Source organism: Equus przewalskii, chromosome 1 (genome assembly GCF_037783145.1).
Source record: "Equus przewalskii isolate Varuska chromosome 1, EquPr2, whole genome shotgun sequence".
NCBI classification, from domain to species: Eukaryota; Metazoa; Chordata; class Mammalia; order Perissodactyla; family Equidae; genus Equus; species Equus przewalskii.
In genome coordinates this window covers 7,057,326-7,070,034 of record NC_091831.1, presented here as the reverse complement: position 1 = coordinate 7,070,034, position 12,709 = coordinate 7,057,326, and the positions used below count along the sequence as shown (strand labels likewise).

At 44.8% G+C, this 12,709-nt stretch overlaps 1 protein-coding gene across 2 annotated transcripts in view; it reads right to left on the bottom strand.

The window, feature by feature from the left end:
* The window catches only part of ADAM12 (ADAM metallopeptidase domain 12), a 335,212-nt gene that overhangs the window by 99,407 nt on the left and 223,096 nt on the right, over positions 1-12,709 (bottom strand). For both annotated transcript variants that reach the window (XM_008525946.2, XM_070567901.1), the window contains one exon: positions 277-463. In XM_008525946.2, coding sequence (XP_008524168.2) covers positions 277-463 — 187 coding nt within the window. The remainder of the gene's footprint in view (positions 1-276; positions 464-12,709) is intronic.

Here is a 12,709-nt window from a genome sequence, read left to right as displayed (position 1 = left end):
CCGAAGACATTATCAATGGTGAGCTTGTCGACCTTTGAGCCCGACTTCACTCGGCACAGTTTGATGGTGAGGCCAACACTTGTAAGATAATGATGGAGAGTCCCATATTTGATTATGCTCTGCCCACATGATATCAACCACTCCAGATAAACTGGGTGATTCCACCCCCCAGATACAACATCCAGATGGTGGAATTTCTCCAGATGTCCTAGCACTGGGTGTCCCTAGCTGGAGCGCCCAGCTCTCCGAAAACACAACATTGGGTTTCCCTCCTACCCTTCTTGCCCGCCTCTGGGAGGGTGGTGGGAGCCTGTTATCCGCAGCGAGCCCCGACGTGTTGTGATGTGATCCACACGACCCCCAGACGCCCTTCAGGGTCTCCGCTGGGAAGAGCTGGTATCTATTGGTTGCATTTTTCATTGGTTCTAAGATGAAGGTTTTATTTTCAAACGTAATAAGTCCCCTGTTGAAAGAAATAAGAAAAAATATATAATTTTTAAGGGCAGCTTCTTCTGTATGGTTGAGACCCAGTTCTTAAGGAGAGAGAGAATGAAGAGAGAAATACCAATTTATTTACATTCTCAAATTTTAATTGGAAAGGGCCTTTCTGTGCCATATGTTTGCACTGATTCATTTTGCAAATCTTTTAACAAGTCTGAGAAATCTCTTGTTTCAGAATTTCATGGTAAAGAATAGACTGCATTTAGTCTTTATTTTTTAAACTTCTCAAAGATATATTGCTGGGAAGAAGAGTTGAGAAAAAAGCTGTTTCACCTGCTTAGAACATAACTATATCTGAATTAGCAGACACCATTCAGACGGGAAATCCTACATCTGAATGATTCATCCTGATCAACTATATTTCCTAAATATTTGAAAGGATTCTGATGTAAGGTTGCGTATAAACTTATGTGCTTTTTCTTTTTTTGTATTTACTTATTTAATTTGTGGGAGATATGTGACTAAAGGAACCAATGTAAGTGCACAGAGCATTAGAACTTCTGCTTGAAGGCAGAGGTCTGTGGGGAGTCTGACTTGGCTAAAGGTGGACGCTCTTTATAGGGGTGAAGAACACAATTGAGAGACGTCAGAGAAGGTGGCCTTTGGAGTCCGGCCATCTGGTTCAAGTTCCAGCCCTGCCACTTACTAGCTGTGTGACCTTGGCCTCTTTGAACTTTGCTTTCATCGCTTGGGCAATGAGATAATAATAATTACTTCTCAGGGCTGCTGTGTCAACTCGTTGATACTTTTAGCCCCGCAGAGGTCACCAGTCAGGGCTTGAATGGCAATGGCTTTGTTATTGACAAGGGTAGATCCATGGACCAGGTTTCTGTTAATGTGGTTATTCTAAAGACTGACAACTTCAGGAAGGTTCTATGCTTTGTTAACACATCTGCCCACATACTGGCCACTCATGGCTCCCCGATGTGAAATACAGCATCATTAAGATAAATATACTTCTGGAAATGACAATAACTAAACAAGAACCTTTTGTGCTAAGATTTAGGTCTGGGAATAAAAGTATAAGTTCTTTTAAAAATTGGACACATTTGCTAAACATTCTAACTTGCAGAGACAGAAGGTGGCATTAGGCCATGGACCACAATGCATGTCTGACCTTCTGGAACAGGACAGAGCTGAAGCTGGGTCTTGCCTCCTGGAAATGAGTAATGTCAGTATTTTAATTTAAAAGGCTCTTCCTGATGTTGAAAGAAGGATTTGCTTTAGAGAAATGGCAAGTTGGGTAATATTAAACTGGCAGCTCAAAGACTTCCCACACATCTAGCAACTTCCATTATTTAGCAAAGCGATCACAATCTCTCCACCATAGAAATGCATAAAATTTCCATGCAAAACTCATCTGATTGTAAACAGACACTTCTAACACGGTGACTCTGAGCCTTTTTTGAGACATGAACATCCTTATACTCTCCCCAAAATGATTTGCATTCACATATATCCACAATATTTTGCAGACAATTTCAGGACATTCAGGACTATAGATGAAATCCATGGTTTAGGGCGGTAGTTGTAACACATGATTTATACTTCATCAACCCAAGGATTTGAGTATACTTTAATCCTTAAGAAATAGCTGAAAAAGTTGGGTGCTCCATCAGTTTCCTTCAGACAATTTGAGCTTGCTTCCAAAGGAGGGACCTTGTAAGGTGCTCTGAGGCCATTCATTATTGGTCATTATTTGTCCAGTCATTCACTCATCCTATGCTTATTGATGGTCCATTTATAGGTGACTACTTAGACATTCTTAAATTTTAAAAGAATGACAGTATTTCAATACTCAAACAGTATGGAAAGATGAGGTCTGAACTAGTCAAATATTTATTTTGAACACAACCAGTGAACAAATACACACTAATCAATTCATTATTATTCAGCTGGTTTACTCCAACCGTCCCGCTTTAGGAAGCATTATAGATGGTGGGGGAAACGGACATCATGCCCGGGACACTTACAGCCTGATGGAGAAGATAGACCAAGACACATGGGACGATCTGAAACCACTGGAGAGCTAAGCTGTGTGTTACCAACACTCATAACATTTACCTGTTCAGAAATAGGAGGAGCCAATGTGATTTGGAGTAACTGAAGAATTTTTGGCTATTTTTAAATCCCACAGATTGATTAAAAATCATCATATATAGCCATCCTCTTGTGTTCCCCGCCCCCCACCCCCTCACGCCCCAACTAGTGTCTCTGTGTGTCTCCACGTAGATCACACAGACATGACTTTGGTCATCAACTCCTGTGGGGTGGCTTGTATCTCCTTCCTTGAAAAGTTCTCTAAAATAAAACTTAGATTTCTAAGCTTAGGATGGCTAATAGGGAATTTTAGTTTATTAAAGTTGATTTTAAAAAAGCCTAAATTAAGAAAGAGAACTTTTTTGAAAGGGGGAAAATGAACACACTTGAAGGGAAAATACAGGTTTGCTAGAACAGACTTTCTCTCCCTAAAAAGAAAATGACACCAACGTTTCATTTTGTACTGCAACATTGTCTATTTTGCACTGGATTTAAGTAAGCTGAATACTTACAGTAAAACATGTCACCCAGTTCTAATCAGGAGAAGCAAATTACCAAAAAAGTTTTTCTACTTAATGGAAAATTTCTAGAAATTGTTACTTAGTCATAAAAATGTTCCCATATCTACTTTTATCTTTTAAGTCATCCAAAGGCCAGATGTTGAGAAAATGGGGTGAAGCCTTTCCTTTTACTCCAAACAATTGGCAGCCTATAATACAGCTTAATTAAATAATTGCTTTGGACTGTCTTGGGTATAATTAATCATTTAGCTCTAGAGATTGCTGGAAACCACAGTGGACACAAAATTCAAGGATTCAGGGTTTCTAAGATGTAAAGTTTTGATGTTCTCACAGTCCTTACTGGCCCCACGCTAGATAAGCGAATGTAACTTAAGTCGAATGTCATAGATATTCAGTTGTAAACTTGGAGTTGGAAGTATCTCAGAGTATGGAATTTAAATCCAGGAGACTTTGAAACTGAGAGTCTTTTTCCCTTGGTGGAGTAGGGGAGAAAGGTTAGAAGATAGTCTCAAATGTTTGGGAAAGTTGAAGCCTGTGGGTATCTTCTCTTCGGGGAGAGGAGGAGAATTGGGAGGATACTGGACCGGCCAGCACAGGGAGTGTGAGGCCAAGTTCTCGGGCAGTGAGCTGGGCATGGTCAACGGAGGGAGCAGAAGAGAAACAGGTGGCTGGGGGTGACAAGGACCATCCCTTATGGTGCTCTGCCTAGGATCCAGGCTCTGGGCTGTGCCCATTACATTTATTACCCATCGGATCTCCACAAGGCAGCAGCTCTGGCCATTCTCTCCACTGTCAAGGGCATGCACGTGGCTTGAGGCAGAGCTGGGACCATGTGTCTAAGTCACAGGTTTCTCAATCCCCATGCTCTCCTGCCTCCCTCCAGCGCTGTTTTGAGAGGGGTGTGGGGCCTGGAACAGGGACGAGAGTGATGGAGGCAGAAGTCGAAAGGAAAGGGACGAGAGAAATGGAGCTGCTGCTTTGAAAATAGGCAGGCTGACTTTAAATGTTAAAATCCTGTTGTTTTTCCTTCAATGGAAATGAAGAGGAATCTATTAAAATTTTAAATTGATTTTGTTAGCTATTAAAGAGAAAACTCAGGAGACCTACCTATATTTCCTCAAGATGAGCTTTTGTCCTTCTTAAAATTCAGTTTTTAACCTCCAAAGCAGTTGTGTCCCCGGCAATAACGCAGCTTAATGTTGTTGTTTCTATTATGATTTTTCTTACTAGTCCCAAGCAAGCGGGATAGTGGTACATGGATTTTGACTACTTGTAATAAGATAATGATTAGAATATATGAATTATCTGGGCTAGTTCCATGTTCTATTGCTAACTGAATTTTCTTGGGAAAAGGCTTTTGGTTTCAATAGCACGCTGCCAATCATAAGTTAGAAACGCAGTTGGCATGAAATATTTTTTTTTTTTTTTTTTGGTGAGGAAGATTGGCCCTGAGCTAACATCTGTGCCCATCTTCCTCTATTTTGTATGTGGGACATCTCCACAGCATGGTGTGAAGAGTGGTGTAGGTCTGTACCAGGGATCTGAACCTGCAAACCTGGGCCACTGAAGCAGAGCGTGTTGAACTTAACCACTACGCCACTGGGCCAGCCCCTATGAAATTTAATTTCAGGGGTTTTTTTTTGGAGGAGTTCATGGGTAAAATGTTACATCCCACCTCATATAAGATTGATACACAGTGATGGTAGCAATATTAGTGAACACATAAGCACCACAGGGTTTATTTTCAATGAGTAACTTCCATGTGAACTATTGATGAACAATCAAAGCAAATATTCACGATCCCCTACTATGTGCCAGTACTGGGCTAGCGCCTTCAAAACACACACAGATGTCTCACCCATGCTTCCCACTGCAAATGTAATCCATAACCAGGCTCGGGAGGCGTGACAAAAGACCCCAAACATTAAACTATTATAAAGGATTTTAAGAATAGTTATTATTGTCATATCAGTAATAATAATAGCAGCTACAATTTATGAAGAGACCACTCTGAGCCAGGCTCCTTTTCAAAACAACAGCTTTTTTGAGAAATGATTCACATACCATTGAGTTCACTCTTTTAAAGCACGCTATTCAATGGTTTGTAGTATATTCACTGAGTTGTGCAAACATCACCACTATCTAATTCCAGAACATTTTCATCACCGTCAAAACAAACTGTACCCACAAGCAGTCACGCCTTACCCTGCCCTGCCGCCACGAGCCGGGCTCTTGAATTCTTGATTTTCTCTAACATTTACAGCAATTCTGTAAAGCAGGTATCATGAGCCCCTTTTACTAGTAGGCAGCCAACGATAAGAGCCCAAGGTCACTGCAGTGGGTTGAATAGTGTTCCCCAAAAAGATATGTCCAAGTCCTAACCCCCAGTACCCGTGAATGCGACCCTTGGAGCAAAGGTCTTTGCAGATGTGATTTTCAGGATCTCAGGATGAGATCATCCTGGCTTTCAGGTGAGCCCTAAATTCAATGACGTGTGCTTATAGGAGACAGAAAAAGGAGAAGCAGAGCCACACAGGGAGGAGGGCACGTGAAGATGGAGGTGGAAACTGGAGTGATGCATCTACAAGCCAAGATACACTGCGGAGTGCCAGCAGCCACCAGGAAAGAGGCATGGAAAGGGTCCCCAGGCAGTGCCTCCAGAAGGAGCTGACCCTGCTGACACCTTGATGTCAGCCTCTGGCCTCCAGAGCTGAGAGAGAATACATTTCTGTTGCCGTAAGCCACCCAGTGTGTGGTCGCTTGTCCGGCCAGCCTAGGAGACTCACACAGTCACACAGCTGTTCAGCGGCAGAGCCAGGATTCCCCAGATGGACCTGGCTCCCGGGCCTGTTCCCCTGTCCTTGGCCACACCGGATGCTCAGCCCCACCCCCCACCCCCCCCAGTCACCAAGGACTGAGACCGGGGAGGGGGCAGCTGACTTCCGAATGCAAAGTACGGCCCACAGGACGGGTGGTCAGCCCAGCGTGGATGGAGGAAGGGTTGATAAACGGCCCGTGTGGAGCAGGTGACCTTGAAGGGGGTTTTAGAGCATGGGAGCACTTGAAGACATGGGGAGCACGGGGGCCAGATGAGTGGCCTCGAAGGAGCAAGAGTACAGGTGAGGGGAGGCCAGAGCGTGCTCAGAGACACCAGACCCGTGAGGACACGTGCGGATGGACAGGGAGAGTTGGAGAAGGAAGGGGGATGGGACTTTGGGGCAGGAAATGGCAGGCGAGGCTCGTGGGCCCTGGTCTCCGCCTCTATCCTTCCCCCTGGCTTTAGGCCTCAGGCTGCCTTGGTGGCCTCACCACTCATCCATCTACACACTGTTCATGCAGACCAAGATACTGTCCCTCACACACTTCACATTCCCACCTGCCGGGACTTCGTCTTGCTGTTCCCTCTCTCCTCTGCCTGTCCCCACCTCCATCCCAGCAGCCTTTATCAGATCCACCTGCTCCCTCTACAGTAACCGGTGGTGGTGACCCCTCCGGCCTTGAGGGATGCAAGCCGGGCTAGCGCTGCATTCTCCTCCTCCGTGTCCCCACCTAAAGGCCTCCACTGCTCCTGGGGCAGCCTTTGGCTGGAACCACCTTCTAGGCTGATGCGTGACTTCGAGGTCCAGGTTAGCCATCCCTTCCTTCAGGATTCCCCGGGATTCACGGCTTTCTGCTGAGTTTCTCGTGCGGTTTTGTGCACATTTACTCCATAGCACTTACAGCATCACATTAAAATGACGTCTAGCTGCTTGACACACCCACGGAGTATTTTCCTGACTTATTTTCGTCTTGCCGGCCCCAGCACCGGGACTGGCACGATCAGCATGGCATCAGTACGTGAGCAGGTGATCAGTACACGTCTGTGGGAATACTGTGGAACAGACACGTGAGTGAAGGAGAAGCTTTGACGTGCTGGCCATTGGGAGCCATGTGGTTTTGAGTGCAGAGGGGTGGCAGGACTTACGATATGATCGAGCAGTAATTTTGAAACATGACCTTCTGGAATGTGCAAGATGGCTGTGAAGGGAAGGGTGGAGGCAGGAAGCATGGGTGGGAGGAATTTAGAAATCTTGGAGTGAGGCTTGCTCCAGGGTGGTGACGGCGAAATGTGAAAGAAGAGATGGATGGAAGCGATGCTGTAAAGGGGCATGTGCAGGGCTCGGTGCAGGAGGAGGTTATCAAAGATCCCCAGGGGCCAGCTTATGAGCCTGAGATGGGCTGACCTTTAATAGAAAAGAGGTCAGGAGGGGCGCCAGTCTGGGGACCCAGAGGAATTTGGATCTGGACATTTCAAGTTTTGAGGGAGGGGGGCCTGAGAAGAGCTGAGACTTGACCTTCAGGGTGGAGCCCAGTGCAGCCTTGGAGACGGTGCGGACGGGCCGCGAACCCAGCAGTGGCTCCCACTGATGTTTACACAGGATGGCTGAATGAATATCTCCATGGGAGGAAGAGGAAGAGTGAGGAGAGCAGTGCAGAACCCTGGCCATAGACGGCGTGGCCAGAGGATCAGAGGGCAGCCAGTGTAGGTGAGGCAGACAGAAGCTGAGGGAGCAGCAGATCACAGTGCAGAGGTCAAGTTCAAATTGGTTTTAGCTCCACTCTATGCTAATTTCTTCCTTAATACCATCTACTACTCTTTAAAGATTTTTTAAAAATTTGGACTGGTAGGGATTAAGTTTCACTGACCACTCGGCAGTTTGGGGAGGCACCTTTATCCCCCCAGTGTTTACTGAGAGCCCGTGATGTGCCAGGTTCTAGGCAGTGCTGGGTCGGGCCTGCCCTGCCTTCCTGGAACTCATGGTCTAGCGGACAGGAAAGTGAAGGCAAGGTCATCTCCATGTGCCTGCGTTTTGGGTCCCTTAGACCACTCTGCCCTGGGCCATTTAGGTGGAGCTGTGAGATCTGGAAAAACCACATCCATCCAGGTGAGCGAACACTGGAGCTGAGCTGCAAGGTGCCGGGGGGATGGCGATTGCACGGCGTCCTCAGATACGGCTGGCGCTGCAGCCCATTGCCCAGCCCGCCCCTCTCCCTCCGCCTTATTCTCCTCCTAAGATCCTTTTCTCTTTTTACTTTCTCAGCCGAGAGTTCTTCTTTAATTTCTTCAATGATCCATTGCTTGTTCAGTAGTGTGTTGTTTAGTCTCCACATCTTTGTGCCTTTCTCAGCTTTTTTCTTGTAATTAATTTCTAGCCTTATAGCACTATGATCTGAGAAGATGCTTGTTATTATTTCAAATTTTTTAAATTTGTAGAGGCTTGCCTTGTTTCCCAACATATGGTCTATCCTAGAGAATGTTCCATGTGCACTTGAGAAGAATGTGTATTCAGCTCCTTCAGGGTGGAGTGATCTATATATGTCTATTAAGTCCAATTGTTTTAGTTTTTCATTTAGCTCCATTATTTCCTTGCTGATTTTCTGTCTGGATGATCTGTCCATTGATGTGAGTGGGGTGTTGAGGTCCCCTACTATTATTGTGTTGTTTTTAACATCTTCCTTTAGGTCTGTTAATAGTTGCTTTATGAATCTTGGTGCTCCTGTGTTGGGTGCATAGATACTTATAAGCGTTATTTCTTCTTGATGAAGCGTCCCTTTGATCATTATATATTGTCCCTCTGTGTCTCTCTTTACCTGTCTTATTTTGAAATCCACTTGGTCTGATATGAGAATTGCAACACCTGCCTTTTTTTCCTTGCTATTTGCTTGAAGTATTGTCCTCCACCCCTTCACCCTGAGTCTGTGTTTGTCCTTGGGGCTGAGGTGTGTTTCCTGGAGGCAACAAATTGTTGGATCTTGTTCTTTAATCCATTTTGCCACTCTGTGTCTTTTTATTGGAGAGTTCAATCCGTTCACATTGAGAGTGATTATTGATGCATGTGGACTTAATGCTGTCAATCTGTCGCTCATTATATTGTTTTCCTGTGTTTCTTTTCCTGTGTGCTTTAGACTACCCATTTAATACTGCAATTTCTTATGCTGGGTTTCTTAGATTTTTCCTTATCTATGATTTGTGACTCTGTTCTGTACTTTATTTTAGTGTCTACCTTGAAGTTTGTATTTAGAATCTCGTGTATAATATAGTCTATTCTCTGGTGGTCTCTTACTTACTCGACCAATACTGATTTAGACCCTTTGCTCTTCCCCTCCTAAATAATTATTTTCACTTTTTATTCCAACTCGTCTTATTAATTTGTAGTTAGAGTGCTAAGATCGTCCTTGTTTTGGTAGTTTCCTTATTTTTACCCTAATGCTATAGTTGAATATTTGCTATCCTGTTCTGGTTCTATCCATTGGTCTCCCTAGTCTGTGGATTGTGTCCCCTTTCTCCCTTTTTTCTTTTTTCAAGTATGAGAGCCTTCTTGAGGATTTCTTGTAATGGAGGGCTTTTAGTTACAAATTCCCTTAACTTTTGTTTGTCTGGAAAAGATTTAATTTCTCCCTCATATCTGAAGGAAATTCTTGCTGGGTAGAGTATTCTTGTCTCAGCCTAGAGTTCTGGTCAATTTCTTCAAATGAGTCAATTTAACTTGTTTGTTAAATTGTAAACAATAACACTGCATTGATGCAGTTTTTTTTTTTTTTTTTATACAACGCTTGTGCTTGTACCGATTGCCAAATTGCAAACAATTCCTTTCATTATAATGGTTATTCCTGATTCCATGGGCTATAACACTTGTCAATTCTACCCTTTGAAAAATAAGTTGATTGACTATTTTTCAATACTATAGGGGCAAGAAGTATTTCTGCATTTTGTGTTATATTTGTCTTCACTATAGGCAATTTGGTGTGGTAAACTTTACATCACACAATTAAAATATTGGCAAGACTTCAAAGGACACAGTAATGTGTGTACTTATTCAGGTACCAAATAGCCTCGTATCTGAATATTTTTATTTAGTTGAATTTTTTTTTGCTGAGGAAGATTCGCCCTGAGCTAACATCCATTGCCAATCTTCCTCTTTTTGTATGTGAGCTGCTGCCACAGCTTGGCCGCTGACGGATGAGTGGTGTAGGTCCACACCTGGCAACTGAACCCGGGCCACTGAAGCAGAGCGTGCTAAACTTAACCACTAGGCCACTGGGGCTGCCCTTTAATTGAATTTCTTAAAGCATTTTATGTTGTCTCCCACATCTAAGGCCAGGGCTAAGAGCTCTAGGGGCTATATGGAATGTGTCCCCATCTTAAAGGTCCTTACAACAGGGTAGGCAGAAGAAGAGTAAGGTATGGCAACCAATGGTAGATGGGGCAAGCAAGGACCAGTGCCTTAACACAGGGATGTAAGTCAATGTTTATGAAACGTCTACTACGGGACAGGAACTGTGCTTTCTAAGCTAAAGGCTGTCCATGATAGTACAGGGGAAGGAGGGTCGAGCTGCACAGCAAGGAGTTAGGAGGCTAGGGTAGGCTTCATGGAGGAGGCATTGTTTGATTTGGGCCTTGGTGGGACAGAGGACCTTCCAAAGCCAAATGAGAGATGGGGAGAGAAGTGTGTTCCAGGCAGAGGGACAGGAGGGATAAAGACAGACATATGTGTGGGGAATGTTCTGGAAACACCTAGAAAACTGTGTGGCTAGAAGGAGGGTTTTCTCAGGGTAGAGGCTGAAAAATAAGGTTGGACCCAAATTGTGCAAAAGGTTTAGTGGAACAAATATGGAACTAGGAGTCAGCCAGACTCGAGTGTAAGAGGGAGTTTTACCCATTACAGCTGAGGGACCATGGGAAGTCTTCAAAGTCTCCTCCTCAGGGAGCCCAATTTTAACCATCATGCCAGAGGTGATGGGAAAACTCTCAGCTTAATCCAAAATGTGAGCCCCCAAGACTCCTTGTGCCAGATATCTGAGCAGGAGCTGAGAGGGCAGAGGAAGAGAAGAAGAAGAAAGAGCGAGAGACAGTCTCTTTCCTGGAGGAGCTCCTGGTCTGGCCGCAGAGCTGGAGGGGGTGGGAATGTGGGAATGTGGCATTTGTGAATAAAATCAGGACTGGGGGACATGACCATTTTGATGCTCCTGCAGGAGTGTGCCAGGCTTGGACATTTGTCCCAAGGACAAAACACAGCAGGTTAAGGCAGGAGCAGAATTCTCTGCCCATCCACAAGACAGTTTGGTATCTGTGTACTACAGTATCGACGAGTAGCTGACACTCACGGGGACGCCTGTGGGCTTCGGTACTCACTAGCGGGGGTGGGTGGGGGGGTGAGGCACAAAGCAGCGAGAATAAATGAGAGACCAGAACACAAAAGGAGAATCACGAACTTGCACTGAAACCGTCCTGATGAAGCCGGAGCATCTTGGGGAGACATACGATACAGCACAAAATTAACTTATGGCCTGAACTTCGCATTTGACTTGGAGTCCTTTCAAAGTCAGAATAAACTCCACGGCTGAACTCATTTTTATGGCCTATTTTCCACGTTGCACTTCATCCCCTCCATTAAAGAGCTGTTTCCTCTTTAATCCCTCTTTCTACTGGGATCTTCATGCTTTTTTTCTCCCCTTATCTTCTCCCCTTCAAGCTTCAAATGAAGAAGGATGACTTGTTGCTTCCCCGCTCTCTTTTCCATTCCAGAAGAGTTTTTCCGTGCCTGCCCATCTTTGATCAGCCTTTCTGAAGTAACGCAGGATGTTCCTTCTCTGTTTTTTCTCTGCAAAACTGTAATCAGCTGAACTCTAATTAATGTCTCCCCTAGGACCCTCGAGCTTTCCTCCATGTTCTTAGATCTTCACGTATTTTTGGGTCACACCATATTTAACATACTTTTTAATCCCTGTTTTCTTTCTCTAATCTACCAGGCTGGTGCTACTCTAGCATTTTTTCTTTATTTCGAGTCTCAATCGATTCTTCTGCCAGCGAGCAGTTGATCGAATGCAGCTTTCTCTCTCCTCTGATTCTCCACTTGCAAGATCATAAAGTTGACTGCATAACTCCAGAATTTCTCTGTTGATGCACGGTCTGCTGCTTTTCTAACAACAGCACAGAGATTGGGAAGTGAAAATTCTCAGGAGCGACGTTCCCACATGGTGCTCCCCGTTACTGCGCCCACCCCGTCTTGGTGGGCGACACCAGACGACGCAGCGCTTACTCTTCTGACTTTTCCTGAAATGCCAGCCACAAGTATTTCAGTGTCTTTCTTTGCCAAATTACGGTCTGTGTCAGGTACTGGGAGGGGACGTTCTCCAGGTGCTAGAAGCGAGAGATAGACGCTGAGACGCAGACACTGCCGAATCTGGTCAGAGACTGACCCCTCCATGTGGGAGGAACCGGAGACCCTGACAGTCACCTGTGCCTTTGGGGAGCAGAATTGGGAAGAGGGATGGGGAGCCGTGATGGAGAGGCACTACCAAGCGCAGAGGGCAGACCTGTCCTATTTGAATATTACTCTGGGAATACTCTACTCAGTCGTTCATCTTCATTTTTTCAAACTAATTAATGTCACTGGTTTGTAAATTGTTTTGTTTATTATAAAAAGGAGCTATGGGGAATACTTTGGAGATACCCCTTTTCTCTTTACCTATGAAGAATTTCATATCCATGAACTCACCTGATTATCAAGCATGTCAACCTGGACGCCTCCATTTATGCCTGTTCTCAGTTGTGTGATTTAAAACTTCCCCATAAACGTGTGGAGGCCGCTGCTGGAGGAAGCCTG